Raw genomic sequence first — 17,772 nt, 5'->3', positions numbered from 1 at the left:
GTTGGATTGGATAGGGTGGGTTTGGATCATTTGGGATGGGTTGGTTGGACGGGGTTGGGTGGTGTTCACCTGAGTTCAGTTGGATTGGCTTGGGCTAGGTAGGATGGGATTCAGCAGGGATGGGTTAGTTGGGTTGGGCTGGGTTAGCTTTGGCCTGGTTCAGTTGGATGGGATATGGTAGAGTTGGATTCATTTGGGATGGTTTGGTTGGATTGAGTTGGGTAAGGCCAGGGGCAGATGGATTGGGTAGGGTAGGGTTGGATTCAGTAGGGGTGCATTGGTTTGCCTGGGTTGATTTCACAGAGGGTTTGGATTGGGTTTGGTTAGCAGGGATGGGTTCAGTTTGACTGGATTGGCTGGATAGGGTTGGGTTGGGGGGGTGGGTTGAGTTCAGCTGAATTGGGTTAGGCTGGATTGGGTTAGGTTTGGTTCAGTTGAATTGGATTGGGTTGGGTTGGGTTGAGTTGAATTGGGTTGAGTTCAGTTGGATTGGGTTGGGTTGGGTTGAGTTGAATTGGGTTGGGTTCAGTTGGATTGGGTTAGGTTGGGTGGGGTTCAGTTGGGCTGTATTTGCTTTTGTTTGCATCAGTTTCTCGTTTTCTTTTAAAGGGATCAGCAGCTTTCATCACCTGGGACATGACTCCACCCCACCAAACCTGTCCTGCCCAGTGAGCACACACAGGACCTTCACCCTTGGCTTCAGGGACACCATCACCAGACTCACCGCACGCGCATCACCTTAAGCGAGAGCTGCATGCACCCCGCCTGCATGGCCACCTCTCCTCTCCTGCACACAGATGTCCCCCAGAGACCCTCCGGAGGTGCCCCACGCTGTGATCGATGACATGAGACCGATCAAGGCCGCGGTGAGTAACGTGATACAGAGCCTGCGCCGCCAGCTGTTCCGTGCCATTGTCTTCAAGGGGGTTCGGTATCAGCTGCATTAATAGTTAATTTAAACTCATGCAACTGGAGCTGCAGCTCGCTGTGGAAGGCTTGGCATAGGCTGGGCTGTGCATTATGTATGGGAGCAGTGGCCCGGCCATGTGGCCAGAGGAGCCTTGGAGAGGCAAGAGGGAAGCGAGTCAGGCTGCGGTCATCTCCGCATGCTCAGTCAAGGAGGATCAGCTTTTGACAGGCACGTAGGTGTGTAAGGTACAGTGTGACAAGCCAGGTTCGTGGTGAGTTTAAGTGGACCTGTCTCTCACCTCAGTGATCTTCACTTCTCAAGGATATTTCAAGGCCAGGTTGGACACAAGGGCTTGGAGCATCCTGCTCTAGTGGAAGGTGTCCCTGCCCATGGCAGGGGTTGGAGCTGGATGAGCTTTAGGGTCCTTTCCAGCCCAAACCAGTCTGGGATTCTGTGTGTAAACCCCCGAGCTCCACCACACTCTGGTCACTGGAGTCCTCCAGCAACAAGGTCAGAAGCCAAAGGCTTCCCCTGATAAAACCAGTTAGCTCATTAAATGCCTGGGATGACTGGAAAAGCATCTTAAACTGTGTCTCCACTTGAGAAGTTCTGTGCGTTTCAAATGCAGATGCAGCTCCCAATTTAAACAAATTCCATAGGTACAAATCAAGTCCCAGGGGTGCAAATCCTTCCCTGCCTCACACTTTTACCACCCGTGGGTTGCCCCAGTCTGACTGCATTTATCCAGGCAAAATGGGAGAGAGGGATCAGAGCACGGTGCCCACATCTCCCAGCCCATTGCAGTGATAATGTCCATCTTCCTTACAGCAAGCACAAGTCATTTCATTCCAGGCTAATGAAGATGGGATGTGCCACACGTACTGATTTCCTCGTGGCCATAAACCAAACCTGCAGCACCTTATTTCTGTTGAACCCCGGGTTTAAGGCGACACAGGGACGGCATGGAACAGGCTGTATGTAGCGTGCTCTCCAGCAGACTTTTCCCATGTCTGGATCTCATTTTCCAGACTGAGTGGGGACACATGTCAAGGCACCGGGGCCGAGAGCTCCTCATTGAACGAGGAATTAAGGAGTTAAACATCCTCCTTCTCCTCGTCCCCTCTTAAAACCAGCCAGGATCGGGCCCTCGGGATGCGGAGGTGGAAGGGAAATAAAACGAGCTGCCTGGGATTTGCATGGGGAGAAGGCTTGGCCGAGGAGAGCCGAGCGCAGCCGAGTAGTGACGAGTAGAGCCGAGCACAGCCGAGTAGTGACGAGTAGAGCCGAGCGCAGCCGAGTAGTGACGAGTAGAGCCGAGGCGGGCCGGGGCGAGCCGATCGGAGCCGCTCCGCTCCGCTCCGCCCCTCCCCGGCCGGGGCGGTCCCGGTGCTCCCGGCCGCGCAGCCGCCGCTCGTCCCCCCCGGCCGGGACCGGGAGCAGCGGGGCCGGGCGGGCACATGCAGGGCGCGGCGCGGCGGCGGCCGTTCCCGGCGGCGGCCCCGGGGTCCCCGCAGCCCGCAGGGCCGCTGTACCCGGGCAGGTGAGCGGAGGGGGCGGCGGGAGGGCACGGAAACGGGACCCTCCTCTTTGTTCCCCCCGTTCCCCGCCTCCCCCGACCCATCCACACCCCCCCTGCACCCTGCTCCGTGCTCCCCCATCCCGGGTACCAGCCCCATCAGGATGCTGCGGGAGTCCCGGGGGGTCCCAGCCGCACGGAGCAGTTCCCCCGCTCAGCCGTGCCCGGCGCATCCTGACTTACCTGGATCCCCCCCGGCTGGTCCGGGATCCTCATCCGCTTCCAGGGAGCCGCAGCTCTCCCGGCTCGTCCAGGTACCACCATCGCCTGCATCCATCGGGATTGGACCATTGGAAACACAAGTTCGTAGCTGATCCAGTCTGGGCACCACAGGAGAGCGTTTCCTCCACTTTTCCCGTAGGCAGGTGAAGGTCCGGTGGTGCTGGAGCGTTATTTGATGTAAAGACCTCAGCAGGGTTGGATCAGGCCTCACTCTGCAGAGGATCAGAGTGGGAGATGAAGGTGGTAGCGCGTGCAGAGCATCCCTGTGCTCCAGTACCACCGGGCAGCGATGCATGTTTAGCACTTGGAAGTGCCACAGGAGTTGGATTCTGCTTTGTCATGCAAAAGTTAAAAATAGTTGCACTTAATTCAGCACTTAAGCTTTTCATCCTGCTTTTGTGCTCACTTCCCACCCAGGAGCTGTCTTACGGGGATATTCCAGACTGTATTGACAACACTTTGCCTTTCCATGCTGCCTCCTACTCTCCTTCACCTCTCAGTTTTGTTGTTTCACAGATCCCAAAGCCTGGATAAGCACCAGCAGCCAGGGAAGCCCAGGTTTGGAGTAGGGATGCAGACCTGGAGGCTGCCCCCTTCCTCCTCGGGAACCTGTGCTAGGTCTAAAGGCTGACACTGTCACTTCTGTCACCTCCAGGCATGGAGCGGTCAAGAGCGAGGACACCTTCAAGACCTCCCCGTTTCACTTGGATCTGTGGTTCTACTTCACCCTGCAGAACTGGGTGCTGGACTTCGGGCGTCCCATCGCCATGGTGAGTGCGGCAGAGGCTGCCACTGCTCCGCTTCCTATCGGCTTGTGTAGGGTGGAGGGCAGGGGGACAGAGCCAGGGTGGGCTCCCTTGAGGAGCTGGCCTCGAGACAGGGACTGCTGCCATGTACTGGTGTTACTGGTACCAAGCGTGTTGTTCTAGTCATGGGGCAACTGGGATTCCTGCTCTTATAGAATGGGTTAAAGCTCCTCCAGCTCCAACACTGCCACGGGCAGGGACCCCTTCCACTGGAGCAGCTTGCTCCAAGCCCCTGTGTCCAACCTGGCCTTGAGCACTGCCAGGGATGGGGCAGCCACAGCTTCTCTGGGCACCCTGTGCCAGCGCCTCAGCACCCTCACAGGGAAGAGCTTCTGCCTAAGAGCTCATCTCAGTCTCCCCTCGGGCACGTTAAAGCCATTCCCCTTGGCCTGTCCCTACAGGCCCTTGTCCAAAGCCCCTCTCCAGGTTTCTTGTAGCCCCTTTAGGCACTGACTGAGGTGTAAATACCCCCACTTCCAGACTGTGCTTTTAGGGATGCTCACTGCAAGAAGACACCCAGCTCCGTTACTAACAGCTACATGAAGCCAAGCTGCCACTTAGCGAGCGGCAGCAATCCCAAGCAAGGATTTTCTCTCTCTTTCAGCCAGCAATGGGGCTGTAACCACAAGCTGGGTGGTGGGGATGTCCTGATGTGCTTCTCTTCTCGCCCTTCCTCAGATAATCCTACCTTTGGAGTGGTTCCCTCTAAACAAACCGAGTGCTGGAGATTATTTCCACATGGCTTACAATGTCATCACGCCTTTTCTTCTGCTAAAGGTAAACCTTGGGGTGCAGCTCTTGGGTTTGTTGGGGTTTTTGATACTAGTGGTTGTAAAACCAGGGCAAACACCACAGTTTTGGAAGGGCTGAGAGTGTGCTTGGAACTTGTGGTGTGAATGGGAAAGGAGTTGTGGTGCCACCTTTTACAGGGCAAGGCAGTGACCGTCTGAACACAACTCTGTTGCCTGCATATGCAAAGCAAATTGCTTCCCCCGGGAATTCTGCATTCCAGAGGAATCAGAGCCCTTCTCCCTGCCTGAACCACAGCATGGTTTTAAGTCAACATCCGTGCCTTAAAAGACCTTTTGAGTCAGCTGGAACTGGAGCAGATTTTCTCAGTTGCTCACAGCTTAATTACACTTGCTCTTTGACATTAGAATTGTAGCTTTAGCTTGAATTCCTCTTGCTTCAGCTGCCAGGCACTGGCTCCTATAAACCATTTATAAGGTTAAAGACTCTCCTGTCGTTAGAAATCTCCTTACATTAAATACGCAGGAGCCACAAGATAGGAGAAAGCAATTATAAATTAGCTAAAAATTGAATTGCATCCTAAGATGTAAATGTTTTTCTCTCTCCTGAGCCTGGCTGGGGGACTTTAAATGCCGTTGTGGCCAAAAAGGAGCAGGCAGGATCCGGCCCTTTGGGGGATGTGGAAGCTCTGCAGCTCAACGTGACCCATTCCAGTCTGACCCAGCCAATGCTGAAGCTTCGCATTTGCTGTCCTGGGCTCTCCCAGCAGCACAGCACGAGGGGTTGGTCCATAGGAAAACCCATTTGTTATTCAGGATGCGTTCCTGTGCCCAGTGTCCCCTTGAAGGACGCGTCCCATCGTCCTCCAGCAGCAGGCGAGAGCTCTCCTGCTCCTCGTCCTCCCTGGCTGCTGTGCTGCTCGTGCAGTGGTTGCAGAGAAAGGAGAGGTTAAGCCTCAAAATGAAATAGAAATAAGGAGCTTTTCGCTGTTGATGGAGGGCTGCAAAGCTGCTTTGGCAGCAGGGAGGTGGGAGGCGAAGGTGGCCCCGGTGCATCCTGAGCTGGGCTCATGCACGTCCCCTCACTGCGTTCCTGAGGCTGATTCCGTGTCACCCCCCCCAGTTCCTGACCCTCTTGAGCTGGGATTCGCATCCTTTGAGGTCTTCCCCAAAAGAAGAGCTCCTTCATAGAGAGAGGCTCCTGCTCCTCATCCCCAGCCAGGCCTGCAGGAGATCAGCCCAGGCTCAGGTAGCACAGGGCTCCCACCAGCCTCACGTGGATGTCCCTGCCTCCACCCACAGTGAGCAGAGCAGATGTTCAGAGGTTGCCTCAAGCGGTTTTGCTGGCACTCAGGTATTTCTAGACTGAGATGAGCTCTTAGGCAGTGCTCAAGGCCAGGTTGGACACAGGGGCTTGGAGCAAGCTGCTCCAGTGGAAGGGGTCCCTGCCTGTGGCAGTGTTGGAGCTGGAGGAGCTTTAAGGTCCCTTCCAACACAAACCAGGCTGGGATCCTACAGAATGCAGAGGTGAGTGCGATTCCTGCACTCACACAAAAACCAAACCCCAAGCAGCTCCCCACGAGTCCTTTGGAAACCAGTCACTGGGGAGTTACAAAGGAGCAAGCGTCTCTTAGCCAGGGGAGTCAAGTGTGTGGCTGAGTGCTGCTGGAGGCTCTCCCTGCCACTGGAGGGCACAGCCAGCCTTCCACATCCATAGACCCAGCCTTCCTCCGGCAGAGGAACTGAGGAAACCGGCTGCCTTTTTGTTTCTCATTAATCGGGTTTAATCTCGTCTGGTGAAGAAATTGCTCCGAGTGCTCCCTTAGAAGTACTGGGTCACCGATTTGATCTCTGCATTGACTCGAGTTGAGGGTTTGCTTTGCAGAAAGGGCATAAAACCAGGGGTTTATAGTTGCAAACAGGGATAAAGAGTGGACACAAACCTGGAAGCCTCGTAGGCTGCTGGAAACCTGCCTGGGATGCGTCTGTGGAAAGCCTCCATCAGGGAGGCTCATGCCGGTGTGCTTGTGTGGCTCTCCCCATGGCAGGACTGTGTTGTCCCTGCAAGGTGCTGGCCACCAGAGCTCACATCTGCAGCAGCACAACCTGCAGCTCTCCGCCGGCCCTTCCCTCGTGTTTTGGGGTGATTTTTGCCAAGCACCGTAAATTCAGGGTGAGCAGAGCCTGTCCCATGTCTCTGCGGGTCCCACCGCGCTCTTTGACACCTCTCTGTGCTTTTAGCTCATCGAGAGATCCCCCAAGACCTTACCGAGATCCATGATCTACGTCAGCATCATTATGTTTGTCATGGGTGCCAGCATCCACCTGGTCGGAGACTCCGTGAACCATCGCTTGATTTTCAGTGGCTACCAGCACCATCTGTCTGTAAGAGAGAACCCCATCATCAAGAACCTGAAGCCAGAGACGCTGGTAAAGAGCCTGCTTTCCACAAGCACTTAGCCAAAACCACGTTGATTGCTTGGTCTTATGTAAGAGCCTCCTGTTCCCTCTGCCCTTCTAAAGCTCTTTGTTGTGTTGCAGATTGATTCCTTTGAGCTGCTGTACTACTACGATGAATATTTAGGTCATTCGATGTGGTAAGCGACTCAGTCTATGCAGCGGCTTCTGAATGTGACGGGAGGGAGGGCAGATGTGAGCTGATCTGAGCTTAACAGGGGGAAAACACAAAGGCCAGCTGCTGATTGCTGGCTGGGGGTGATGTGCTCGGCGCCAGGGTGATCACAGTGGATCTCTCCCTTGGGAAATCACCCCATTTCCCCTGGTTTTGTCTCTGTCTCAGTGATGTTTCTAGGATGCGGCCGTTGTTGGACAGCCATAGGGATGGTTTGTCAAACCATTGGCTGTCATCTCCCACGAGATGAGGCTTGAGCCCTTTATTCACTCCCCTCCTTCACTGTGCATCCTCCAGCGAGAGGAGAGGGCAGGATTGCTCTCAGAGCCAGACCTGTAACAGAGACCACTTGGCCACGGTGATCTGGAAAGCTCAGTTAGGGTCTGATTTCAGCGCTGTTGCCCCAGGCTGATCCCAGAAATGCTTGTTCCAGCTGGACAACGGGCTTCATCCAGCCTCACGCCTACCCAGGGGCAGGAACACAGGCAGTGCCGGAGGTGTCCATGCCCTGCTGCTCTGCCTGCACCAGACACCCCAGAAGGGTCTGTTCCTTTATCCACTGCCAGATAATCCTGAGGCTGCTCAGAGCAGGGGGAAATCCCTCCCCATGAGGCTTTCCCAATTTATTTGCTGTTCCTGGAATGCTGAGAAGCAGCTAAATGCTGTTCTTTTACATTACAAAGGGCTCAGAGGTTACTGAAAGCCTGGTCCCCATCCTGCATTCCTGGCTCGTGCATGGTTCAGATTGAGGGGGGGAGCAGGGGTTGAAATGCTCCCCAGGCTCACACCAGTGATCAGAGCTGTTTGTGTGTGCAGGTATATCCCTTTTTTCCTGATCCTCTTCATATACTTCACCGGCTGCTTCACCCCTGTTGAGGAGGAGAGCAGGATGCCAGTGGCTGCCTTGCTTCTGATGGGGCCCAGCAGCCTTTATTACTGGTAAGTGGCTTCTGCCCGCTCTGGATGGGTCAGGGATGAAGATGGATTGGCCCAGAAATACCAGAGGCAGCCCCACAGTGTGCAGGGAGGGCTTGTGCCTTCCCCAGGGCTGAACTTGCTGCAGTTTCTGCTCTGCAGGGCTGGAAAATCAAATTAAATCAAATCATATCAAATCCCATTGATATTTGCAGCCACTTCAAGCCTTTACAAGCTGGGACGAGTTCAGGGTCACCCATCAGCACTCCCATCCCTGCTTGGGATGCTTCTTCAACCGCAGCTGGTCACATTGTGACTGCTGGAGCTCCATGGTATTTGCTGTCTCTCCCCCTTCAAAGGCTGCCCTTTGCTTCCCTGATGATTTTGGGGTGCCTGCAGCTCATCCAAGCGGTCTCAGCTCACTGGTGGCAATGGGGATGCTCTCACCGGTGTCCAGATGTCTCACACAGAGCCCAGGCCATGCGGGTGCTGCTCAGGCACTGCCTCCTCCTCTCGCCCTGCGGGTCCCCAATAGCCTTTTGAGAGAGGTCTTATTTATTTCCCATTCTCATTAGCCTCCTCTTCCCAAAGGGGTTCCCTGATGGCAGCCAAACAGCTTCCCATTCATCTCCGGAGATGAGGCTCTCTCTCGCCCTTGGCTTTGCCCCCTGCCAGGGCTGCTTTTATACAGTAAATTAAGTTCTGATAGTCAAAATCATCAGCATCATTTGGTCAGTGCCCAGTTCCCCCAATGCACTGCCTTTAACTCCATCAGCACGAAGCTCTGCCTGCTCAGGACAGCCTGCTGCCAGATACACAGGGATTTGGGGGCTAAATAAGCACAACATCCATGGGACAGAACCAGAGTCTGGCTTTGAGTCTGCTGTTGAGCATCCCAAAAACGGAGCCCAAAATCCCATTTCTCTTCATGAAACCCATACGGTTGTTAAATCCCTGATAAAGTGAAGCCAAACCACAGTTAAAAGCTGGCAGAAGGCAGCAGAGCTTTACGGGATGGAGAGCAGGAGAAGGGGAGATGCTCGCTCCGGGCAAGGCTGGAAGTGCCATGTTCTCCATGGGAGCACTGATGGCATGGGTGTCTTTGCTTTGCAGGTACCTCGTGACCGAGGGCCAGATATTCATCCTCTACATTTTCACTTTCTTTGCCATGATGGCTTTGGTGATGCACCAGAAGCGCAAAGGACTCGTGCTGGACAGCAATGGGCTTTTCCTCTTCTACTCCTTCATCATCACGCTGGTCCTCATTGCCCTTTGGGTGGTCTGGCTGTGGAATGACAAAATCCTCAGGAAGAAGTACCCCGGTGTGATCTACATCCCCGAGCCGTGGGCGTTTTACACCCTGCACATGAGCAACCTCCACCCAGCAAAGGAAAGTTTTTAAGTTTTGATATTTTAGAGGGATTTGGATTAAAAAAAAAAAAAAATTTAGTTTTTCTAAGTAGATGTGTTTCAAATAAACTCCTGACCAACACGAGCTGCACAAGGCGTGAGTCAGGCAGGGACGAGGGGAGAATGGTCCCTGTGGCTGAAAGCCGGGCTGTTTAAAGGTGGGATGCAGCAGGGATGCAGCATCCCAGCCCCGCAGTGGTCCAGGTACCACCACTGCCACCCCAGGAGCATCCCGGCCTTTAACAGGAGTCAGGGATTGCAGGGAGAGCTCTCATCCTCCCCACGTCTTGGCACTGAGAGATGCATCCACTGCTCCCATACTGCTCCCAGATGAATGAAGCACGCAGGGAAGGGGCAGAGCTGCCCTGCTTGGATCCATGTGGTGGCTCCTGGGCTCCTGGCCGTCGGTGCTAGGGTTCAGCCCTCATTGCTGAGTGCAGACACAGTGCAGGAAGGGCCTGGCTGGTGGCAGAAGGACCAATTCCCCATGAATGCAACCCAAAAGGGCATCCATGGGGCAGGGGGTGAGGTCCAGCACCCGGTGGGGTCTGTTCCCACTTGTCACTTCTCCAGGCTGAGGTGATGGAGCCGAGCCCTGCACCTCCAGCTGCATCCCTGTGATGGGTTATGTCTATGGGGTTTGTATTAGAGCCCGGTGTGACTGAATTCAAGGGCCAGAATTGGAAAGCCATTAGCAAAGCACAGCAAATAAAAGCACTTGGTAAAAGCTGAGTGACTCTGGCTGCTCCCTGAAGCAGCTCTGCCCTTTGAAAGGAGACTCTTGAGGTTCAAGGACCATGAACACATCACTGTAACAGAGCAGGGTCCGCCCTGGGAAGGGCTGGTCCATGCTGCAGTGGTCACTGTGGCCACTACTCTGTTCTTGGGTCTGGATCTCCACCACAACCTGGCATCGGGTACCTCGTCCCCTCTCACCTGTGCTGACCCTGCTGCTGGGTTTCCTGTTGGGATAGTTCCAGCAGCAGCAGATCAGAGGGGCTCAGCACCACCCACACCACTGCCTCAGCTCTCCTGATAGGGTCAGGATGGGACAAAATCAGATGCATCCATAGCACTTGCTTTTCAATGGCGTGAACATCAGCGGGGTGGCAGCAGCAGCACAGTGCTGGGAGGGACCAGAAGACGTGAGCAGGGCTGTTGGTGCGGGCTGGTCCAAAAGCACCCAGGTTAAACCTCAGAACTCTGTCTCACTGCAGCAGCATCCCCTCTCTGTGTCTGCAGCAAGACCTGGCAGTGCTGGAGACGTCGGATCCAGGCCAGTGAATAACACTGCAGACAATGGGGGGCTTTAAATCCCTTACAAACCCTTCCCCTCCCTCCTGCCTGGTGCCCCAGCTCAGGGCACAGTGACATGGCCCCAAAGCACCTCCTGCTGCTGCTGCCACCACCAAACCCGTGCAGCAGCGACCCGTGGGGCTGTAAATGCCCCTGACCCATCCCCAGCAGCCACCATCGGGCTGGATTTGTGCCCCAGCAGCAAAGCTTAGCACAAGGTGTGCAACTATCGGGGATCACTGAACCCTTTGGGCCGCACGAGCCCATCTCCATCCAGCCCGGCCCCAGCACCCCTAAACCCCGACGCAGGGAAGCTCTCGGTCCCATCTGAGGCCTTGGGAGTGCCGTTATCCCCATGGCACGTGAGCGGGAGCCTGGCAGGGATCAGGTCTCGTAGCCATGGCAGCGGGGTATTTATTACAGCCTCTCTCCACCCCGGACTTTAGCCCTTAATCAAGTAGAAAAGCAGGAGCAGGCGCCTCCGAGCCCCACGGGCAGCGTTGGACACGAGGAAGAGCCCCTAAATAATGGTGAGTGAAGCGTTTGGGCTGCTACAACCCCCCCACCAGCACCAGCACTGATTCCCATCTGGATTTTAAAGCCGGTTTTCCTGTTCCCCTTTCCATGCTCCAGGCAAAATTCCTGTCCCAGGATCAGATCAATGGTATGTGTGGGCTTGGTCTGGGTTTGGTTGGTTCTTCCTATTAGCCAGATCAGCTTAAAGTGTGTATACATATATATATATATATATGGATGGATAATGGCACTCACTCTGAGCTCGTGCCCCCCAGTCACCTCCTCCAGCTCTCCAGGGTGCCTCTTTGCCCTGAAACCAGAGAAATCTCCCCAATTCTAGCACAATGCTGGGACCTGACACACACCACACCCCCCCATACCCACTGCATTGCATCGGGACCAGCAACCTCCCAACCCCATGAACCCCCCAGCCCCGGCCAAGCAGCAGCAGGGACCAGCACTTGCAGTGCTGGGGTTTCCTGTCCGATGGGAGCCAAGGTGGGAGAGGAGGAAGGAGGCTGCAGGAAGTCACTGGGAGGCACCGGGGCTGCGATGGGAAGGGTTTGACAGGGAATGGCTTAAGCCATAATAAAGAGCATTAATGTAAACCTGATCATCTGCAGTGGCCTTGGGAGGAGGCAGGCAGGGCGGGGGGGCACAGCACCCATAGGGCACTCAAACCTGCAATAGGGTGTAGAGACAGCCTGGAGAAGAGACGGCTTCTTAAGGGGGGACCTTAGAGCAGCTCCAGTGCCTGAAGGGGCTGCAGGAAACCTGGAGAGGGGCTTGGGACAAGGGCCTGTAGGGACAGGCCAAGGGGAATGGCTTTAACCTGCCCGAGGGGAGACTGAGATGAGCTCTTAGGCAGAAGCTCTTCCCTGTGAGGGTGCTGAGGCGCTGGCACAGGGTGCCCAGAGAAGCTGTGGCTGCCCCATCCCTGGCAGTGCTCAAGGCCAGGTTGGACACAGGGGCTTGGAGCAAGCTGCTCCAGTGGAAGGGGTCCCTGCCCGTGGCAGGGGTTGGAGCTGGATGGGCTTTGAGGTCCCTTCAACATGAACCATTCCAGGATTCCTCCCTTAAGCCTCCCGCCCTCAGCATCCTCTCCCACCCCACAAAGTGCTCCCAGCACCATTCTCCACGTGCAGCAGCCTGACTCCACTCTCAGACCTGCTCCGTTAGGCTGAAGGTCCCCCCTCAGCTCCGCTATTCCCAAGCCTGCCTTTGGCACTTACCCAGGGTGGTGTGGTCCCCCCCATCCATCACCCTGAAACCAGACACTCCGCAGCAGACACAATATCCCTGCTGGAACCCGGCCGGGCCACCGGGGAGGAGGCGTCAGCGGCGGATCCGTGTCCTCTGGCAGGGAATAACGGCTTTGGGTTTTAATTAGAGTTCAAGGAGTGTTTTTCCCTCTACGACAAGAAACAAAAGGGGAAGATCAAGGCCTCGGACCTGCTGGCAGTGATGCGATGCCTGGGAGCCAGCCCCACGCCGGGGGAGGCGCAGAGACACCTCCACTTGCACAGGATCGGTGAGTGCAGCCCATGGGTAACACATGGAGGTAAAACATGGGTAACGCATGGAGGTAAAACATGGGTAACGCATGGAGATCAAACAAACATGGGTAACGCATGGAGATCAACCATGGGTAACGCATGGAGATCAAACATGGGTAACGCATGGAGATCAAACAAACATGGATAACGCATGGAGATCGAACATGGGTAACACATGGAGATCGAACATGGGTAACACATGGAGGTAAAACATGGATAACACATGGAGATCAAACATGGGTAACGCATGGAGGTAAAACATGGGTAACGCATGGAGATCAACCATGGGTAACGCATGGAGATCAACCATGGGTAACGCATGGAGATCAACCATGGGTAACGCATGGAGATCAACCATGGGTAACGCATGGAGATCAACCATGGGTAACGCATGGAGATCAACCATGGGTAACGCATGGAGATCAACCATGGGTAACGCATGGAGATCAACCATGGGTAACGCATGGAGATCAACCATGGGTAACGCATGGAGATCAACCATGGATAACGCATGGAGATCAACCATGGGTAACGCATGGAGATCGAACATGGGTAACGCATGGAGATCGAACATGGGTAACGCATGGAGATCGAACATGGGTAACGCATGGAGATCAAACATGGGTAACGCATGGAGATCAACCATGGGTAACGCATGGAGATCAACCATGGATAACGCATGGAGATCAACCATGGGTAACGCATGGAGATCGAACATGGGTAACGCATGGAGATCGAACATGGGTAACGCATGGAGATCGAACATGGGTAACGCATGGAGATCAAACATGGGTAACGCGTGGAGATCAAACATGGGTAACGCGTGGAGATCAAACATGGGTAACGCGTGGAGATCAAACATGGGTAACACATGGAGGTAAAACATGGATAACGCATGGAGATCAAACATGGGTAACACATGGAGATCAAACAAACATGGGTAACGCATGGAGATCAAACATGGGTAACGCATGGAGATCAAACATGGGTAACGCATGGAGATCAAACATGGGTAACACGTGGAGGTAAAACATGGGTAACGCATGGAGATCAAACATGGGTAACGCATGGAGATCAAACATGGGTAACGCATGGAGATCAACCATGGGTAACGCATGGAGATCGAACATGGGTAACGCATGGAGATCAAACATGGGTAACACGTGGAGATCAAACATGGGTAACACATGGAGATCAAACATGGGTAACGCATGGAGATCAAACATGGGTAACGCGTGGAGATCAAACATGGATAAGACATGGATGAAACAGATGGGGAAATGCACTTTCCCTGTGGTCTGGAGGCTGCCTGGAGTCCCACAGGGAACAGCCTCCCCCCCAGGTGAAACAGGCAATGCAAACCAAGAGCAGTCACCAAAGCCTATGGTCTGATGTGATGGGAACAAAGTCAAATCAGTGCACGGGTTAAACCAGTGCCATTGGAAGGGGATGCTCAGGGCAGGATCCACACCACAAAACCAAGCCATTCCTAAGGGATCTCCTCTTATTTTTCCAGACAAAAACGCGGAGTTGGATTTCTCCACCTTCCTCAATATCATGTACAGGCAAATGAAGCAAGAGGAGCCCGAGAGGGAAATCCTCACTGCCCTGTCCATGATAGACAGGCAGAAGAGAGGCACCATCACCGTCTCGGAGCTGAAAGCCAAGCTCACCCGACTAGGCGAGAAGCTCTCCGAGGAAGAAGGTATTTTGCAGTTCAAAGATGTATTGAATGCTCCTCATCTGATTTCCCTCCTGACTTCCCTCTGGGAAAGGTCCTGTGCCAGCAGGAGGTAGCACACCCAAGAGAAGGGATGTCCCCCCCATCACACACACAATGTCCAGGGCACCGGCGCATCGCATCTCGCTGTTGAGTCCGCCCCACCAGCACCAGTCTCACAGGCACACAATGAGCTTGTGCCTTCATTTAAAAGGCTTTTCCCACATAAAACCAGAGCCCCCAGGGGAGCCCAGACACACACAGAGCAGGGAGCACCCCCAAAGCCAAAGAGAACCATTAGCACCATCAACTCTAATTAGACTCATGTGAGGACAAAGTCTCTGTGCTGTCATCAGCCTTTAGCCGCACCACAATGGCCAAGCAGAGATGCTGCGTCTTGCAACCCGGATGCCTCTTAACCCAGAGACCTCTTCCCTTGCTGGAGCTGCTCCCTGGGATGATGATTTATCACAGAGGTGCTGTATTTAGTGTCCAGGTGCTGAAGGCCAGGTTGGACACAGGGGCTTGGAGCAAGCTGCTCCAGTGGAAGGGGTCCCTGCCCGTGGCAGGGGTTGGAACTGGACAAGTTTAAGCTCCCTTCCAACCCAAACCGGTCTGGGGTTCTATGATTCTAATGGCTTAGCCTGTGTAAGATAACATATTAAGTCAGGCAGCTGCTGTCAGCGCCAAGGAGTTCCCGAAGCCGGAATGAAAAGCATCCCACTGCTCCCAGGTGCCAACTGCACAGTTACCACTTCTTCAGATGTGTTTTCAGAGAGCCTCAGAGCTCCAGCTGAGATGCTCTTCCTTTTCGAACATCAAAGGCCCACCACCAAGTGTCACGCAGATCTACTTCAAGTTGGGCACACCATGTCGATGAGCATTTAGCCTGGTCTAAATTGACTAGGGGCAGGTCTGTTACCCAGGCCAAATAAGCCACCAGAAGCAATTAAAAGCTGTTTTAGACTAAATTTGTGAATCTTTTCCATGTGGGTATCAAGGAGATGGGCACCTCTGCTCCAGAAAGTTGAACTGGGAGATCGACATCCGAGTGTGAACTGGAGATAGTTCAGAACTCTCCGGGACGGTAGCAGAACTGATCCCAGAACTAACAAAACGGGTTTGAAACCCACATCCTGCACTGCTGCTCTTGTGAAGAACGCAGCACCTGTGCCATCTGCCTCTCCAACCCGTGGTTTTCTTCCCCTCTTTCAGTTGATGACCTGCTCAAAGAAGCCAAAGTTGGACCAAACGGAACAATCAGGTATGAAGAATTTGTCCACAAGATTTGCCTTCCAACAGTCGACTACTGAAACTCAGACCAAGAGATTTGGTAAGAGCAGAACCTGAGGCTTTCTTGACTTCAATTTCTCCTACTTATTACTTGGACTTGGGAATCATCATTTGCCTTTAAAATCCCTTATTATGCCTTCACAACTGTGCTTACACTCACACAGGATCCCACCCCGTTCCTGAAGGAATGCTGTCACCAAATGTGAGCTGTTATTTGAATAAACTGCCTCTCGCATCCCTTGTGTAACGTGTGTCCTGCTCAAGAAGCAGTAGCTAAAAGAGAACAAATTAAAACTCGTAACATCAAAAATGACTTTTAGAATGCATTTAAGTACAGATTGCGGCGTAAACGGGAAGTTGCAGTGAAGGTCTCACAGTGACAGCGTCCCAAGAAGTCAGCATCACCACAACCATTTCCTGCTTCCACACACCCAAGCTCAGACACAGTCTTTTGGGTAGGGATTCCCCTGGAAGCTCAACTGTGCACCAACAGTGGTAAATCCAGTGCAAGTGTGCACAGCTCCTTGGATCCAGTGCATGATCCCATCAAGTCACCAGCCGCATCCCTGCTGGCTGTCCAGAGCATCACAGACACGCAGCACCAATCCTCTGCTCCCCCCCACCAGTGATGCTCAGCAGAGGACCACTTCCCATTCTCCAATCTCAGCAATGCCCTACAATCACCACCTCGTTCTTCCTCTCCCACTCCTCCAGCACACAGGATCTGTCCTGTCCTGCCTCTGTCCCGTTACTTATTAAGGCACAGGATCTTCAGCACCAAATCTCTGTGCGGTGAAGCTGGTTTTGAGGCAACCCACTGCCGATGCAGTGCTTGGTAAACGTATCCGTCACCAAGCTCGGGGCTATCCGCAAGGACACGCTCCCAGAGCAGCCTGGCAGGGAAGAACAGGGCCGGGGAATTCAGCTTCTCTACAGCAGGGAATCTCACCCATCTCTCCTGGCGTTGAGAGATGAAAACCACTCTGACCCAGAGCGGTTATGGCTGGTCTCACTCCACCTTAGTTAAGGTCCACAGACCCTCGCAGGAGATTTAGGAGCACATACAGCAGATCCTCTCTGGAGTCGGTCAGAAACCCACACAGAGACCATCACGCAGAAGCAGCCACATGCTGGAAAAGGCCCTGGTCCTGTGGGCCTGCAGTGGCTTCTCCCCATGGGAGGCCCTTCCCTCCCCTCCTTCCCTGCTCCAGTGCCAAATCTTGGCCACTGAAGCAACCAACACATCCTTTGCTCTACCTGTGAGCTCATCAGCAGTTAAATCATCACAGCCATAGCATACACACTGCACTTATCCCCTACTGAGGCATGCTGCATTGCCTGAAGACCACTGACCATGGAAAGCAGCATCACCCAGGGCTGACACACGGAATCAAACAGGACTGTTAGTACCACAAATTTGGTTAGAAACTGCAAAAATAAAACCCCAAACTGAATTATGAGCCAGGCTGGACACAGGGGCTTGGAGCAAGCTGCTCCAGTGGAAGGGGTCCCTGCCCCTGGCAGGGGGTTGGAACTGGGTGAGCTTTTAGGTCCCTTCCATCCCAAACCATTCTCTGACATGAAATCTTAACTCTTCCAAATCAGTGTCTCCGTAAGGCTAAGAATTATTCTTATGGAGTATTATACAGGAGGGGAAAAGGCACAACAGACTAAATGAGATGCTGAATGCTGTGCAAGGAATGGAAGCGGATCCAGGACGTCCCTCTCAGTCCTGTATTTAAGACAAAGGGCAGTTTTGTGCCCACTCTCCCTTGATTCAGAGCCAAGCTGCAGAGCCTGCAGTTCTCACGGCAGCAGTCCCCAGCTAACCCAGTAAGCTCAGACTCAGACCCCGATATGCCAAGATGAAAAACCCTCTGAAGAGTGAAGGATTGTGCTTGGAGGGGAAATGAACTTTGCTCAGTGTAGAACTGACAGACCTTGTCATGCCTGTCTAATGCATCCAGCATCTTCTTACTCTATGGACAGAAAATAAACCCTGTTTCTCACAGTTAGCGTTGCAAGCAGCTCAGCACTCAAACACTCCAGATAACAGCATACAGTGAAACGGAGCAAAGATTCACTAACAAAACCAGCTCCTACCAACAGCAAAGGATCAGCTTTCCCATGGACCCCTCTTCCCACCCCTCACAGTTACTCCCAGTGTTTGG

At 53.8% G+C, this 17,772-nt stretch overlaps 2 protein-coding genes across 3 annotated transcripts; both read left to right on the top strand.

Annotated features, from left to right (window-relative positions):
- Positions 1 to 2,281: 2,281 nt before the first annotated feature.
- On the top strand, positions 2,282 to 9,302 carry CLN6 (CLN6 transmembrane ER protein). Its single transcript, XM_062642540.1, has 7 exons — positions 2,282 to 2,450; positions 3,364 to 3,478; positions 4,193 to 4,291; positions 6,505 to 6,693; positions 6,805 to 6,860; positions 7,712 to 7,834; positions 8,924 to 9,302. Exons 1-7 carry the CDS (start codon positions 2,368 to 2,370, stop codon positions 9,210 to 9,212), a joined length of 954 nt encoding a protein of 317 aa, XP_062498524.1. The 5' UTR covers positions 2,282 to 2,367; the 3' UTR covers positions 9,213 to 9,302.
- Positions 9,303 to 10,890: 1,588 nt separating this feature from the next.
- On the top strand, positions 10,891 to 15,836 carry CALML4 (calmodulin like 4). Of its 2 annotated transcripts, none has more exons than XM_062642623.1 (5): positions 10,891 to 11,046; positions 11,150 to 11,180; positions 12,455 to 12,563; positions 14,105 to 14,293; positions 15,524 to 15,836. In XM_062642623.1, the coding sequence occupies exons 2-5, from the start codon at positions 11,178 to 11,180 to the stop codon at positions 15,619 to 15,621; spliced, it is 399 nt and encodes a 132-aa protein (XP_062498607.1). In that variant the 5' UTR covers positions 10,891 to 11,046; positions 11,150 to 11,177; the 3' UTR covers positions 15,622 to 15,836. The 2 variants fall into 2 exon arrangements, with proteins under 2 accessions (XP_062498607.1, XP_062498606.1); XM_062642622.1 differs by having other exon boundaries at positions 12,423 to 12,563.
- Positions 15,837 to 17,772: the final 1,936 nt, after the last annotated feature.

Source organism: Pezoporus occidentalis, unplaced genomic scaffold, assembly GCF_034315485.1.
Source record: "Pezoporus occidentalis ecotype Australia unplaced genomic scaffold, CSIRO_AGI_Poc_V1 ctg72, whole genome shotgun sequence".
Classification (NCBI taxonomy): domain Eukaryota; kingdom Metazoa; phylum Chordata; class Aves; order Psittaciformes; family Psittacidae; genus Pezoporus; species Pezoporus occidentalis.
Note: the sequence above shows the minus strand (reverse complement) of the source record. Positions and strands in the feature narration are given on the sequence as shown.